Below are 17,426 nucleotides of genomic sequence, written 5' to 3' on the forward strand. Positions count from 1 at the left end.
CTTCTAACCTCATGAGAAACAGGTATTTTCTCCCTTCGGCTTCTCAGGTGGGTGGCTTCTCAGGCAGTGGGGGTCGGAGGCCTTGTTAGAGACCTGGGGGAAAGATGAAACAAGATGCTGTAGGAGAGAGTGAAGAGGAGTATTCATAGCTCACAGAAGACATGCCCTGGGGACTCCCAGGAATTACTGGATGAGACTTTGAGTGGAGTCGCACGCTCTGCAAAAGCCAGCAAGGGTACCAGCCAAAGAATCTCATCTCATTATTCTTAATCACCCAGTGGATGTGGCCCCAGGAAGCACAGGTTAGGTGGATCTGGATCAAGAAAGAGCTCAGTGACATGCAGAGGGAAGTGACTGCATGGGACCGTCCTCCCTGGGCAGCCAGTCTCGTGGCTCAGAGAAGGGGCGCTCCTGTGGAGTAGCCAGGCTAAGGGCCCCGCTGTGTGCCAACCTCTGTGCCCAAAGTCACCCACATCATGGCCTTGAATCCTTACGACCCTGAAAATGAGGTAGCAGCATGTGCTGTCCTACAGACAAGGAAGCTAAGCTTCAGTTACCTAAAGATTCAGAGCTACAGGGAGGTGGGACTGGAGTCAAGTGCAGAGTGACTGGAAAGTCGCTTCATGCTCTTTCCTGGGTAACACTTGGTTCCGTGTGGCTGTTTGCAGGTGAGGCAGATGCTTATTTCAGGTAAAGGATTGGGAAGGACGGGTCCAGAGACAGCAGAGGGGTTGATTTCATTAATCACTTGAGTATTTGTTGAGTGATTTTTGTGTGTGTGTGTGTGTGGTACGCGGGCCTCTCACTGTTGTGGCCTCTCCCGTTGCGGAGCACAGGCGCCAGACGCGCAGGCTCAGCAGCCATGGCTCACAGGCCCAGCCGCTCTGCGGCATGTGGGATCCTCTCAGACCGGGGCACGAACCCGCGTCCTCTGCATCGGCAGGTGGACTCTCAACCACTGCGCCACCAGGGAAGCCCTGTTGAGTGATTTTTAACTCCTAGGAGGAAGAGAAATAGAAGCACATAGTTCTTGCCCTAAGAAAACTTACATACTGTTTGGGAAGATATGGAATAAATAGATGACAATTCATCATAAGAGAGAGTGTTGACAAATGTTTGAGTGGTAAGATGAATGCTGTGGAAGTAGAGAGGCGGCACAGTCCCTTGGGTTTGGGAGCGTCAGGGACGCCCTCCTGATGGAGAGATAGCATGGGCTGGGCTGAGAGAGCCAATGAGGTTTGCAAAGGCAGAGGGTAGAAGGAAATGCCTTTCAGACGGTGGGGAAACACGCACAGGGTCCTGCAGACTCCCTGGAGTCCTCGCCAGTCTGGGTAGTGCTCTCAGCAGGTCCGTGATCTTGTAAATGAAGTTCATTTTATCATGCCTATTCTTAAAGGTAATGTTCACTATAGTTTAAAGCGTGCATAGGAGGAAAACAGCAGTAATAACACCCAGAGATGACCACTGCTACTATTTCCCATTCGTCTTCTTCACCTGAATAATGTGCTCATACTAGAAATTAACTTTATATTTTGCAGTTTTTGTGTAAACTTATAAGCATTCTCTAATTACAAACTCTTCATAAACATACTTTTGTAATGGCTGTGTAGTATACCATTGAGTAGATAACACCATGATATGCTTTACTATCCCCCTTGTGTTGCACAAAAATTAAGAGTGAGTAGTTCAGTGAAAAATCTTTCTAACTCAGGCAGGCACATATGTGATTCTGTGATTTGGGGACCACTGGGGAACCAGGAAGTGAGAGTCCACAATGAAATGGGGAAGATTGTGAACTTATAAATGGAGGACAGAGAGAAATAATCAACTCATCTTTTGCTATCTGCAAAAAAGTGAAAAAGTTATCTGCAGGCATCTATGGAAACTGAGGAGGAAAGCTCCTCATATAGTAAATGGAGAACAATTAGACATGTATTGATTTGGTAAATATTTGTTGAGGACTTGCTCTAGGCGAAAGCAGTGTTCTAGGCCTCAGGGAATAAAGCAGTGAACAAGACTGCTTTTTTTAAAAAAAAAAAAAAAAAGAATCCCTACTCCCATTGAGCTTACATTTTAGTTGGGAGAGATAAATAATAGACAAATAAATATAGAGTAGTCTATAAATTCCATGAAGAAAAATAAAGGAAAAGGTTAAATAGTGGGGGTAACAGCAATTTTGTAGAATGTAGGTGATGTGGGTGGGTGATGTGGAGGGATGAGGTGAGCATAAACCACTGTCCTAAAGGTCACTGATAACTTTTTATTGGGACAGTTCTTTGTTGTTATGTTTTAGTGAACATACAAAACACATGTGCCAAGTTTCATAGGTTCACTCTTTCTGCCACATTTTATTATGAAAAGTTGCAAATATTTGTTATGGTGGACACCTGTGTACTCACTGCCATGATTCTACCATGAATATTTTACCATCCTTGCTTATTTCATATCTACCTACCTCTCTCTCCATCATAGGTTTAATTTTAATCTTGATGTCCTCACCCTTTACTCCATAAATTCTTTTTTTTTTTGCTGTACACGGGCCTCTCACTGTTGTGGCCTCTCCCGTCGCGGAGCACAGGCTCCGGACGTGCAGGCTCAGCGGCCATGGCTCACGGGCCCAGCCGCTCCACAGCATGTGGGATCTTCTCGGACCGGGGCACGAACCCATGTCCCCTGCATCGGCAGGCGGACTCTCAACCACTGTGCCACCAGGGAAGCCCTCCATAAATTCTTAAGCTAATCAGTTGTGCATTTCTTTTACCACAGGGGTTTTCAGAAACTTCCATCCATGAGTAGGAAGAAATTTTATATTCATTTATATATTACTATAGATTTTAATTTTATTTCATTTTGCATTTTACATGTAATTCCTCAATCCATTCAGAGTTTATTTGGGCTTACGGTATAAGGCAAGGGTCTTGCCTTGTTTGTTTCTTTCCCACATAGCTGGTTTACCCAACACATTTGTCAAACAATGCGGTCTTTCCTATGTTGGCTGGTCACTTTTTAAAAACAATGTAAGTTTTTGTATATGCCTGGTTATTTTTCAAGTTGTCTCTTCTATTCACTTGATATGGCTGTTAATTTATTTTACTACCACTTCACTTTCACAGTTTTGTTTTATAATACATTTTACTATGTAGTTAGGCAAATTCTCCCCAGTTATTTTCTTTTTCAAAATTTTCTTAGCTGTGTTATCATTAATTCTTACAAATTAATATTATCCAGGTTCTAAAGTATCTGATTGAAATTTTAATTCATATGTATATTTCTTGGTTTTTTTTTGGAAAGGAATCTTTCCTCATCTGTAAGACAGGGATAATAATAGCCTTTTGATAGGAATTTTGTATGGATTGAATGATAATATACACTGAAGTGTTCAACGTGATATGTTAATTCAGAGCTTGTTCTGATTTTACAGAGAGCTCTAAGATTCATTTGGAAGCAAGAAAAAATAGCTCTGGGTTATTACCAGTTCAGAAATCAAGCACATTGGAAGAGGTATAGTGGCAGCCAACACCCAAGAAATGTCTCCCAGCCCTTGTTGCGAGATGCCCTGGTATTGTTACAAGTGGGCATCCCACAGAAATCCTCCTCCTGCACCCGCATTTCTCAGCGCCCACTCTGCACAGCCACGGTGGGCTGGCCCTCAGACTGACATTCATACTCACAGGGCACAACAGGCTGGAATGTGGCACCAGTTTTACATAGCTTTCTGGAAGGATACAGGTCAGGAAGCATAGTGTATCGGCATGACAACATCAAACATCTCATCAGAGGTCTTTCCAACCACCTAGGCCTGACTTCCCAGACCAGAAGGGACACGCTCAGCCATTAGTGATGGGACTTAGTGGGCGGGCATGGACCACCCAGCAGAGGAAACTCAGTGCAGGAACTCTGTCTTCTAACTCCCATGAACACAGCTTCCAAGCCCCGACAAGGACACCCTCGGGAATAAGAGACAACACACAGAGGCTCGTGAATATGTTTTAAATAGTCCTGGACAAGACAACCCCCAGGACCTACGTGCCTGTTCACACCTGTCCGGCCAGGGGCAGTTCACTTCTCAGGGGTAACTTCAGAATGACTGCACACCTGATGCCTCACATCCACCTTGACCCGGTGCATTTCAAGGAAATAGTATAAGAAGGTAAATCCGGGATCATCTTCCCGTGGAGGAAAGGCTTGAGCCTACTGTCTCCTTACCACCCCATCCCCAGTTTCTGGTCCTCTTCCTGGGCTTCAGAGCCTCTCCACATCGCTAAGGAAACCCTGTCTCACTCTGCTTATATGACAACAGCAGTGGTCCTTCCGTGAGTCTCCAGCAAGGCTCCTGCTGTCACTCCTCTACGTCGGGTGGGTGTTCAGCATGCTCTGTGCGGGTCAGCTCCCGCTGCTTCTGGCCCTATTATTCTCACTCAGGAAAGGGGAGGGTCATCGCTGTTTGTTCTGCGTGTTCCCTCATCAGCACTGTTTCCAGCAGGAATTCCTGTAGATTTCTACTCAGTTTCTCCCCGATCTGATCCCTGCCTCACCCGAATCTAAACCTCTCATTCCCTTGCATGTGGACCTGATGCACACCTCGGTGGCACACCAATGCTGTTGTTTGTGTGTCCAGACTACTGCCCTGAAGTGTGCACGGGGTCTCCTGTGCCTCCTTGCAGTCTGGGCATTTCAGTGGGGCCGTGCCTCTCTTCAGGTGCTCATGGCTCTCTCGCTGGCCCTCCTTCTCCACGAACCCACCACGGTCAACAAGACTGACCATCCCTTCCCCCAGTGCCTAGTATGGAGCAGACTGCCAGTAAACGTCGCTGACTTAGGTGTAAGAGTAACAGAACAGAGTCGGCACCCTCAGATGAAGTCAGCCAAAGTGCTTCTTTCTACACATGGTTCAGCAGCAGTGAATCTAGAGCCTGGTCCTTTTACACAAGAAACTCTTGCTTGCAGAAAGGACATTAAAGATGGAGAAATGGAACAGGCTATGTATGCTTGCTTTTCCCTGAGAAACAGGGCGCCTGCACCTTATGTCAGGAGAGGATTATTCTCTAATGTCGCAACCCTGACGGGCAGTGAGTCATGGGAAAACACTAAAGAATCAGAAAGAAAAGAGGTTCTGCTGCCTTTTTTTTTTTTTTTTTTTGGGGGGGGGGGGCTTGTTTTTTCAGCATTTTCTTAGGTTCCCAGGATGGAGTGCTAGAAGTAGAATTCGCTTTGAAATGAACACTTGCTGGAATGTTCAGTCAGAAGTTACCATCCCACCATGGGGGCTTGTTCTTTCAGCATTTTCTTAGGTTCCCAGGATGGAGTGCTAGAAGTAGAATTCGCTTTGAAATGAACACTTGCTGGAATGTTCAGTCAGAAGTTACCATCCCACCATGGGGGCTTGTTCTTTCAGCATTTTCTTAGGTTCCCAGGATGGAGTGCTAGAAGTAGAATTCACTTTGAAATGAACAACACTTGCTGGAATGTTCAGTCAGAAGTTACCATCCCACCATCATTTCCCTGATGCTCAGTGCTTCTTGCTACAGGCTGTCTGTTTTCTTTGTGGTTGCCTTAAATAGGGGAGCAGGACAGTGAGTAGTTCATATTTATCAAGCATTTGCTACGTTTCAGGGGCAGTGCCAAGCACCGTACATCACGTCTTCACTCATTTACGAGGCATAAGAGGAAACTGTGGTACAAAGGCATTAATGAACTCTTTTAAGGTGACACAGCCGATAAGCAGCAGAGCCAGTGCTTGAACTTGATCCCAAAAGGCTCCAAATTCCTGTTCTTACTGCCCTGTACTATCTCTCATTAACTTATTATCTATTTTTTGTTCCACAACAGTTATCACTATTTTCATGAACAACAGGGGATCTTTTTGCAAACCAAATAATTGAGAAACTGTTTATCTCCATGTGTACTATGTTAAGCTTCTTAATTTCCATCAGCCCCTTCCATTATTTCTTTCTCATTAAACTATTGCTCTGGCTTTTAAGAGAGGCAAAGGTACATTTGGATTGGATCGATTTCATCTGTGACCTTAGAATAATTCAAGATATTTCATCAAGAAACCTGATTATCTTAATTTTTTTACTTTCTGTAATAAAGAGTAGCGTTTACTCCATCTTTGAGCACCACTTGCCTTCTAAGGCTCTCCAGTCTGTTTTAGCGTCGCAGATAAATAAGCAGATGCTTTCATCCCATGAAGAGCCCCCAGCTCTGGTGTCAAGAGTTGAGCCACGTCCAATGGGTTCTGACTCTCCCTTTCTGGGGCTTCCTTCCCTCTCCATTCCTGCTGGCGCCTTATGTTCACTGGCACACAGGGCAAGAGAAGCTAGGCAGGTAGAGTTGGGATTTCTTTTGTCCTTCCAAATCTGAGTGCTGAATTCTCTTCTCTGAGTTTATTTAAGTTGTTTCCATTGTAAAAGGTTTACTCATAGCGTCTAGTCCATAGATAGGGGATCTAATCCAACCCCAAGCCTTTTTATTCTAATTAAATATTTGGGATGTTAGTTTCCCATGAGGATTGACTTATACTGGAAAATGATCAATGCTTTTCGTTTCTGCTTAAATTTGAGAAATTTGATTTCATGGTATCTCATATTTTTATCTCCATTTTTCACATATAGTTCAATTTCAGAGTGTGTTGCGCCATACTTGTTTTCTGTGAAGAATACGGTCGCTATAACTTCATCCTATGGTGGTTTTAACAGCAAGTTTTATCTGCCTACAGGAGAATATTAAAAAGCGAGCCTCCGTATCCCCAAGAAATGAGTGCTGTAGCCAAAGACCTAATTCAGCGTCTGTTGATGAAAGATCCCAAGAAAAGACTGGGATGTGGTCCACGTGATGCAGATGAAATCAAAGAACATCTCTTTTTTCAGGTGAAACATACTGAACAGATGGTCTTATATGCCCTGCTGGTTTCAGAGTACTTGGCGTTCTTGGTGGAATGAGTGAACTTGGGCTGTTTCCGAATCATTTTCTCCCAATTTTTAAATGACAGGGACCCTTGAAGAAGAATCAGAATTCTACTTGTAGGGACCTAAATGGTCTTTTTCTCCCTATATGAAGGGAGAGAGGGGAGGATTATAATAACATTTGATTTTCTACATACTTATTAGAGTTTCTGAGTATTGATTTCCATTTGTGATCTCAAGATCTAGGCATATAGACTAAGGAGACTTTTATTATATTTTTTACTTCTCAGTTCCCGAGCTATTACTGCCACTGTGTTATACTTTTTAGATAGTGATTTCATCTCTTCTTTTCCCAGAAGAAATCTTAGAAAATTCAAAATCAGCCTCTTTCTCAGTTACGTATTATAATATGTAGGGAATTATTCATTTATTTTCTTTGTACTTGAAACAGTGCTTTATTCCGCAAAAGCCTAATGAGACCATTCTGCAGAGCACCAACACACCTGCTCATCCTAGTATGCTCAGTGCTGTCCACAAAATGACCACAATTTTAGATAACTCGAAAAAAACGTTAAATAGACTGAGTTGACTAGTTATTTCAATCTAAATGGTCAACCTGGGATACCATGACCTCGATTTCTAAAACTCTGAGCTTTTGACTTTTAAATAATTTCATCGTATCAACAAGCATGACCTAAATATTCATGCTCAAAAGGGACCATCAAGGTTTTATTTTTACTTTGCAGACTGAGCTTTTACATTTTTATCACCAAAACAAAGAAAAAAACTCTGCTGCAGAGTAAGCTTTCATGTTGTTATTTATTGTGTTTTTAATATAGAAAAACAAATAGTAATTGAGAATAAGAATTCTCTCTCTACTTATATACTCAAGAAAAGGCACATTTATTTCAGTCTCTTGGTGTAACCATTTAAAAAATCATTACTGTACATCTTACAGAAGTTCAGTAACATAGTGAGAAGTACCTTTAGAATAAAATTAATTTCTCAGCATGTGCATTTCATAGATTAATATGGCTTGGAAAGGTTAACATTTGAACAAACTATTTCATATATCTTGTTCAGGAGTTCGGCTCAAAAATTAACAATAAGGTAAAATTCAAGAACATACCCCAAATCATATTTTCCTAGGATCTTTTTCTCCACGGTTCTCTGTACTTGTGAATATTGCAAAATAGCTTTCATGTTAGAGAAATTTCTCTTTTCTATAGCTTAGAATAGTAATTTTAGGTTATTTAATTGCCTTGACTTTTTAAACGACAGGGACACTTCAGGAAAGACCAACATTCTACTTGTAAAGACCCAAATGGGGTGGAGGTGGAGAGGATTGTAAGAGCGTTCAATTTTCTCCATACTAAACGTTCTCCTGCTAACAGTATATCTCTTTAAATTACCCCTTTACTCTAGAAGTTTCTCTTAATGTATGTACAAGAGCCAAGCACAAATCATACGCTTGTAATCATATGCTTGTAATGTAATCATACACTAGGAAAGAACACGAACTAGAAAGTCAGGAGACTGACCCTCCCAAAGGTTTAAGTGAAAAGGTTGGTTCTGATTTCTGGGCTTCCATTTCCATCTGGATCAAATAAAGAGGATGAACTAAATGATCTCTAAAACGCATTTTAGCTGAAAACTTTGAAGGTCTAATTCAATGATTTTACCTCCATTGCTTCCACAAGAGGGCATAATCAAAACATTTTATGTTAGTTGATTATACTGAATGTCATCAACCGAGAAGTACAAGTTTCACATTTTACCATCTCTGAAATCAGTATGCAGCTTACAGTGGACAACATTTTACTATTCTAATTGGTAATGCTTTTTCTTTCTTAATGGTACATAAAATAAGTGTGTATCTTACTATCAAGGATGACATCTTAGATTATAAGAGAAATATATTAATAGAGTATCTGTGGGATTCAATTCAGTAAGTATTACCTGAGGTTGTTTTTTATGGCTGAAGGAGAATAAAGAAGACGGAACAGAGGGTTGAATTTGAATAATAGAAGACACGGTAGTGTATCAGACAGTGACTGACATGGGTAGAAAGGGGGCCTGGATTATCCCATGGGGGAGAGAAGAGGCAATGTTGAATAGCTTAAATACAGTTGAATGAGAAAAGAATGGTTACATCAGTTCATACTATCACAGTATCATTTAGACTTATAGACATAAACCAATGCATGAATTAGAGTGAGTTTGTTTATTTTCTAATTTGTCCAGATGGCCAGGAGGAAAAGCAAGTACAGAAGGAAAGCTAGTTAACACTGCTTCTAAAAAATAGGGATGTTCCTTTAGAGTTAATATTCATATCCATTTTAAAGCCCTTTATTATAGTTTAGTTTAGGTTTGGTTTGGTTTTGGTTTGGCTTAACGCCTGTCTCAGGGGACTCATGACAAAATAATTTTTGTTATCCCTAAGGGTGAACTAGGGTGTCCTGGTGCCCCCCAGTGGCCAGGATGAGATTCCACAGTGGTGGAGAACAGTCTCATCTCAGTCACAGCTTTAGTGAGCTATAAGCTGTGGTCAAAAAATGTGCTCCTGCTTGTAAAAAAATATTTTTTTAAATCATTAGTTTGAAATATGTGCTTCTCGCGCTTCCCTGGTGGCGCAGTGATTAAGAATCCGCCCTCCAGTGCAGGGGACACGGGTTCAAGCCCTGGTCCGGGAAGATCCTACATGCCGCAGAGCAACTAAGCCCGTGCGCCACAACTACTGAGCCTGCACTCTAGAGCCCGCGAGCTACAACTACGGAAGCCCGCGAGCCACAACTAATGAGCCCGCGTGCCACAACTACTGAAGCCCGCATGCCTAGAGCCTGTGTTCCGCAACAAGGGAAGCCACCGCAGTGAGAAGCCCGTGCACCGCAACAAACAGTAGTCCCCTCTCGCTGCAGCTAGAGAAAGCCCGTGCACAGCAACAAAGACCCAATGCAGCCAAAAATAAATAAGATAAATATTTTAAAAAATATGTGCTTCTCTCTGTTGTTTAATTAAAATCATTATCTTTGTTATTTTTCTAAAATATATTTCAACTGTGTTGATTTCTACTTACAATTTTACAATTCTACTACAATTTTCTTTCTCTGTTTTAGAAAATAAATTGGGATGATTTAGCTGCCAAAAAAGTGCCCGCGCCCTTTAAGCCAGTCATCCGAGATGAATTAGATGTGAGTAACTTTGCAGAAGAGTTCACAGAAATGGACCCCACCTACTCTCCCGCAGCACTGCCCCAGAGCTCCGAGAGGCTGTTTCAGGTAATCTCCAAGAGCCCACACGTGTTTGTTGGCCATGTATGCTTTGAAAGAAAAGATTAATTTTCCCATGTGAAAGCTTTCTGGCATCTTGAAAAACAGGACTGTATAATCTCTTCAAAATTATTAAATACAGAGATATTGCAAATAAATATGTGTTGAATTTACACCTGAAATTTTACTTCTGTTCAAGCTCTTTTATAGAGAATATAATACTACTTTACTTCTAATCGTACAAAATATTCCTTAATGCATAAACAGTGTTATCTGATTCTTTATCTTCAGTTACTAATCAGAACTGTTTCTCAACTCGTAAAAAAGATTTAGAAAGGATGTTACACTTAGGAAAGGATCTTTTCTCAGACTTAAGATAAAATATTCTATTAAATGGCATCATAGCTTCACTTCTTTGACTCCCATTAGTATCCCAGTAGTATGGTTTAATTTGGCTGTCCAGACACTGTCTCTGGACATAGGTGACACTAGTGGCTAGTACTTGGCTGGGAAAAAGCAGATGTTGAAAAAAATGTTCCTCAAATTAGTGAATGTTCTAGCTTAAACAGATTAATCATCCATCATTATACAGATGGTCCCCAATTTACGATGGTTCAACTTAGGATTTTTTGACTTTATGGTGGTGCAAAAGTGATACGCATTCCACGGAAACCATACTTAGAATTTTGATCTTTCCTGGGATGGTGAGGTGCAGTACGATCCTCTCACGATGCTGGGCAGCAGCAGTGAGCCCCGGCTCCCAGTCGGCCACTCGATCACGAGGGTAAATAGCTGATACACTTACAACCAATCGGAACCCAAACAACCATTGGTTTTCACTTTCAGTACTGTAGTCAGTAAATGACATGAGATATCCAACACTTTATTATTAAATAGGCTTTGTGTTAGATGATTTTACTCATCTGTAGGCTAATGTAAGTGTTCTGAGCACGTTTAAGGTAGGCCAGGCTAAGCTGTGACATCTGGTAGGTTAGGTGTGTTAAATGCATTTTCAACTTAGGATATTTTCAATTTCTGGTGGGTCTGTCAGGACTTAACCCTATTGTAAGTCAAGGAAGATCTGTACCACTTTTGGTTCAGCACATCATTCTGCCGTTTGATTTGACTCCTTTTCTAAAACTCAGTTTTGAATTTAACCTAAGGAAATATAATGAGTCAAATAATTGCTGAATTAGAAACTGACTGGAATGAAACTTGCTATTTATCTAGTTTGAAAACCAGTAGCATTTGGACCACTTTTTAGTTCCGTAACTGTACCTCTTTTGAGAAGTTAGTTGTGTTTGTTTATAAGCAAACTTTTATCAGCAATGTGAGTCAGATACTGGGGATGGGATAGGAAGGAAGTATTTTTCTGCCTTTAATTTTGAATTGGTTTAGTTCTACCAGAAGATGGCGTGATCTCCTTCTGAAAAGCATTATTCTATTGATTTGAAATAACCTTGCATTTTAGATTCATCTTAACAAATATTTGAGCTTTTTTTTTTTTTTTTGGCCTCACCATGTGGCTTGCGGGATCTTAGTTCCCCAATGCGGGATCGAACCCACGCCCTCAGTGGTGAAAGCACGGAGTCAAAGAAGAAAAAAATGATTACAATCTAGTCTGTGCTAAACCGGATAATTGCAAATCCTTATTTTTTTCCTTTCTTTTTTTTTTTAGGGCTATTCCTTTGTTGCTCCTTCTATTCTCTTCAAGCGTAATGCAGCCGTCATAGACCCTCTTCAGTTTCACATGGGAGTCGATCGTCCCGGAGTGACAAATGTGGCAAGGAGTGCAATGATGAAGGTGTAGCCATGTGGTTAATTAAATGACATATTCATGGTTTAAATACCAACACTAATTGACTTTCTCAAGTCAAGTAAATTTAATAGACTTTCCATTTGACTAAAACGTAATTTTAAAAAATGAATAAATGGAAATAGTAAGATTTGCCCTAGAGAATTATTAACATCCATTTGAATGAGCTCGTTTCTTACGATAGAAAGTAATATATTTTAAATAAGTGATATACATGATAGAAATGAGCTAATGATGAATTTTTAGAGATTATAAGTATATTCCACTCCTATTTATTAACATTAATAATGTTCTGTTACTCAACAGTTTTATCTATCCCTGTGTATTACTAATATTTTCTTAAGTGAAATGATGTTGGTTTCTTGTCAGGACTCTCCATTCTATCAACACTATGACCTAGATCTGAAGGACAAACCATTGGGAGAAGGAAGTTTTTCCATCTGTCGAAAGTGCATAAACAAAAAAAGTAACCAAGCATTTGCGGTCAAAATAATCAGCAAAAGGTATCACATTTCCAGCAGTCTCTCTTATGTATTCGTCCTAGTCAATGGCTTCTATAAATTAAGATTTTTATTTAAAAGGAAAATGATGGCATATTATAAGGTTTTCAACCAGGGTTTTAGCCATTCAGCTCATCAGTTGACCCATTATACTTCTAGCTCTGAGAAAGTAATCCATTTTAGACATAAATCAGTACGATATGCTTTTCAGGTTATTATGAGAAGACTTTCTTGTGGCGGTGTTGTTTAATCAGACTCGCTTAGTGAGTTCAGCAGCTTTTGCCATTCCTGTTAGTTGTATATTTGAAATATTTTGTTCTGCAATTATTTAGTGACCTAGGGGTAGTTTGAGAGCCAGCTAGTTGTTTTGGTAACTGATTATTACCTCCATGATTGTATATTCTTATTACCAAATTGTCAGGCAAGTAGAGCATCCATTTCTTCATGTGATTAGCTCTTTCCTGACTCAGAAATGATCATTTTTCTCAAGAATACTGCTCTACTTGTTCTGGTGGGTGTATGACTCACTACTTTCAGGGAAGCCTCATTCTGATACTTTGACACTTACCTTCTGAATATACTGTAAATAAAAACAAAATTAGGATTGGGGCAATGCTTCCAAAAACTTGGTGAAGAGGGATGTAGAGTCTAACTGTTTCATCTTGCAGGTTGGAAGCCAATACTCAGAAAGAAATAACAGCTCTGAAACTCTGTGAAGGACACCCCAATATCGTGAAATTACATGAAGTTTTTCACGATCAGGTAGTCCACTTTTTTTTCTGTGGATACTAATTCATATACAGGGTTCTACTTTTCATCAGTTGTATTGGTGCTGGGTCAAAGTCAGGGATATGGGACATGACCGAGCCACGTGAGAGGGTGAGAAGCCACTCCACGCATGCTTTCACCCACCCCCAAATCAATGCTTCCTCTCACTTCTGCTTCTCTCACTCAGTCGTGGTCATGTAGGACCTGGAAGGAGGACGGGGGGCTAAAGCCCAGCTCACTGTGCTTACTGCACGTTCAGCTACCACCCCGCGTAGCTTCGTCTCTGCGTACCTCTCAGTACTCAGTCATTTTCAGCCGTCAACTTAACCCTTTAACTTCAAGAGTAGAACTTAGCCTAAAGCCTCATTAGTGCAAACTGAAAGAGGAAATAGGAAGCAGAGGGCAAAGATACTCTCTTTCCATCTTCTTATTCCAGGTGACAGATTCTGCTCAGGCCACAGGCCGGGTCATGCTACCCGCCTTCTACCCCCGGTCCCACTTTCCAGCAGTACCCTCACACAGGGTTATGTAACTTTAGAGACAGGAGGAACACTGTTTTGTCAGGTCCATGTCTCCTTCCCTGCAGAAATCTCTCCATTACAGTCATCTTTCCTCCTGGGACTGGGCGGGACGGCACAGTCTGACGCAAGACAGCACGCTGCACACAAGAGCTAACACCAGTCCTGGATGTGGTTGGCTCTAACTTTACCAGAGAAGAAACTGAGGTTCAGAAAGGTCATGAGTGTTTTCCCACAGGAAAAAAAAGTGTGGGGGGGGGTGCGTCATGAGACTCGTCCAACCAAGGTCACATAGCAGATCAGTGAAAATCTAGTAGGAAGACTTGGTCTCCCGTTCTGGGCTCTCTCCAGGGTGGTACCGTGACATCCATGTCCTAGGAGAGCGGTGGCCCAGTTCTCTACCACATTGAACTTTCCCAGAGTGCCGTGGCCAAGCGTGACACACGGTGGGGAAACCAGGCGGCGGCAGGAGCATCATAGCTGTAGTAACTGCTGCTGTTGACTTTCACATACATTACGTGGCACAGGTATCGTAGCACTCATTCTACATGTATCATCAAACTCCCGGAAATTAAGTAACCGGGTCTCCCAGTTTATAAGTGGTACTGCTGGAATCTGAACCCATGCAGTCCAACCTCAGAACAAGCACTTAATTAATTACTTTGTTCTACTGCCTTAGAGGAGGCAGACACAAAGCCTGGTTTTCACATCAGGTGAGTGAGCACCCAGAAATGACATCATCTGTTTGCATCCTTGGTGCTTATAGTCAGGAAAGGAAGCTCTTTGAAGCAAGGACTCGGGGGGAACTGTTCTCCCTGCTCTTCTGCTGCCTCCACCTCCCCGGGCCACTCAACTACAGTGCAGGTAGAGTCCCCTGCCCACTGAGGGTGCTTACAAGGAGCCTAGGTAGTCTCCTATTGAAGGCGATCCACACATCCATCAAGGGCTTGGTGGATGACCTTCGACACACCCCTCGGTTTTGCAGCTGTGCCCCTAGCTACTTCCCCCGAAAGACTTTCCATCTCTGACCGTCAGGCCACTGTCAGATCTCAGGAACTACATCCCTAATATTTTACTTATGTGACAAATTAACTTTATTATTTGCTATTTTTATATTCAAGAGTTACTAGAATAGAAACCATCTCATGATGTAATCCTGTGTATACCAGTATAAATATATTATCATTCTAATATACAGTTGTTGATAGTTTGCGTTGTTTTTTCTGTGATGGTGACACAGTTGCCTAGATCATGCCCGAATCCACCATAGTCCCCTTTTCAACTGATGGGTGAAATTGATTGAGGGTGTGTCTCCAGCCTTTGACTGTACAGCAGTGTAGTTTGTGTACCATGATTTGTGCTTTACTACTCTATTAGTTTCCTATTGCTGCTGTTACAAATTACCACAAACCTAAAACAATACGAAGGTATTATCTTACGGTCTCGAGGTCAGATATTCAAAATCAGCCTCACTGCTGTAAAGTCACGGTGTCAGCAGGGCTGGTTCCTTCTGGAGGTTCTAAGGGACAGTTTATTTACTTCTCTTTTTTAGCTCTGGAGACTGCCCACATTCTTGACTTGTGACCCTTCCATGTTTCGTTCCAGTCTTTTGTTTCCATAGTCCCATCTCATACTGTTGACTCTGGTGGATAATTAAGACACCCTTCCCATCTCAAGAGCCTTAATCACTTCTGAAAAACCCCTTTACCATATAAGGTAACATCCATAGGTTCTGGGGATTAGGATATGGACATCTTTGGAGGGCCATTATTCAAGCTACTATATATACATTTTTTCACTGTTACCTACATTTCATTGGTAAGGGTGCTAAAGTTCATAGAGGTAAAGTAACACCCCCAAGGTCATAAGTAAGTAGCAGAACTGGCATTCAGATGCAGGTTTGACTCTAAAACCTATCTCTTAAACCACTGTGGGTCTTGCCCCTCATTGTTTTAAAGCTTGCTGGCATATACTTGTAGCAGACCTTTAGATTTGATCTTAATTTGTCTGACGTGGAAACTCAAATTAGCATGGTCTCTAATAGCCTGGGAGCAATTCTCTTAATAAAAGCGTTATTCACCGTCTAGAATTTGCCCACTATGTGCAGCATAATGTCTTTATAATCATCTTTTTAATGAAGCGATTTTCCTGGACTTTGCTAATTCAAAGGAAAGCATACTTTGTTTTGTTTGTTGAGTGACATTGGTGCTATAAGGCATAGCACTTGAATCTGAATATTGATTTGTATCTTTCTTAAACCATTTGTGTTCGTTGGGGAGCTGATGTAATTCCCTTGCTTTTCAGTAGCTCCTACATTATTTTCTTTATGGGAATGTATGCAAAACATAGTAAATACATGACTTTTAATACTATTTAATTAAGATAATGCCTTGGGAGCAAAAGCAATTATTTAAAAAAAAAAAAAAAAAAAGCCCAAAGTGAGTTATGGGTATTTGGCATGGGAATTAACAGGAACACTGAAACTAATCTGTTGAGCCCTAACAGAAGATTTAAAGTGACATCATCCAACCGTGCCTTTTTTAAGAGGTAAATTTGCCATTAAATGTGTGTGTCAGGCCTCCTGGGGGTAGTTGCCTATATTCCATCAGTAATCTATATTATTTCAAGCAGCCAATTTTACATTATTATCTGTACTAGGTTACACTTTAAGAAGAAAGATATGTACACTTGGTAGAGAGGATTGGAATGGAATTCAAATGAAAGAATTAGTCAAGGAAAGGATATACAAAGATTTCACTGCAGTACTTGAAATTTTCCATTACCAAAATAGAACTCTAAAAACGTCACATTATCCTTCAACTCTTTCCCCTAAAATACAAGGGTCGCCGTTGACTATTTTAACAAGGGACTATTTAAATTTATTGGTAATAGTTCATAATCAGGAAATGTTTTATACGTTGATAAGCTTCTACTCCTCTTCATTAAGGCCCTCCACATTATTCTTCTTTCTTTTCTAGCTTCACACATTTCTAGTGATGGAACTTCTGAACGGGGGAGAGCTATTTGAACGCATTAAGAGAAAGAAACACTTCAGTGAGACAGAAGCCAGCTACATCATGCGGAAGCTTGTTTCAGCTGTAAGCCACATGCATGATGTTGGAGTGGTACACAGAGATTTGAAACCCGAGGTATAAAATTACATGTTTTCTCATCTAATGCAATCTAGCATCATTATTAAATATCCCCCAGATATGTGTGGGCTTTTTTTGGGGGGGGTTGTTTTGATTTTTTATCTTCAGGGCTTTCTGCTAAATAGATACTTGCAAATATCACGTTTCTTGCATTTTTTTTCTTTTCTATTTCAGTCTAAAATAAATTTGTCTTTTCGTTCTTTCTTTTTTTTTTTTGCCAGCTGATCATCTTGAGGTTATATTTGTAAGTGTGAGAGCCTTTTATGGAAGAAATACTTTATGCAACAATTGTGGACTAAAAATAGCAATGGAAATTTTTGTAGCAGAAAATAATGCCCCTGCTATATGTATACCATTTTAGAGGGATTTTAACAGTGTATTTTGAAAGCTTATCTTTTACTTTTGTAATCAAATTGATTAGCTCATGAATAGCAATGTGTGTTGTTCTAAATTTTTAAATATAAAGCATTGTCTTTGTTTAATGAGTTATGCCATCCT

General features: G+C 40.9%; 1 protein-coding gene across 3 annotated transcripts in view; it reads left to right on the top strand.

Moving 5' to 3' along the window:
- RPS6KA5 (ribosomal protein S6 kinase A5) overlaps positions 1-17,426 on the top strand; it is a 174,909-nt gene that overhangs the window by 144,105 nt on the left and 13,378 nt on the right. For all 3 annotated transcript variants that reach the window (XM_024736245.1, XM_024736246.1, XM_024736247.1), the window contains 6 exons: positions 6,719-6,869; positions 10,022-10,183; positions 11,853-11,978; positions 12,360-12,493; positions 13,159-13,252; positions 16,755-16,925. In XM_024736245.1, coding sequence (XP_024592013.1) covers positions 6,719-6,869; positions 10,022-10,183; positions 11,853-11,978; positions 12,360-12,493; positions 13,159-13,252; positions 16,755-16,925 — 838 coding nt within the window. The remainder of the gene's footprint in view (positions 1-6,718; positions 6,870-10,021; positions 10,184-11,852; positions 11,979-12,359; positions 12,494-13,158; positions 13,253-16,754; positions 16,926-17,426) is intronic.

Source organism: Neophocaena asiaeorientalis, unplaced genomic scaffold (assembly GCF_003031525.2).
Source record: "Neophocaena asiaeorientalis asiaeorientalis breed wild unplaced genomic scaffold, Neophocaena_asiaeorientalis_V1.1 scaffold152, whole genome shotgun sequence".
In the NCBI taxonomy this organism is placed as follows: Eukaryota; Metazoa; Chordata; class Mammalia; order Artiodactyla; family Phocoenidae; genus Neophocaena; species Neophocaena asiaeorientalis.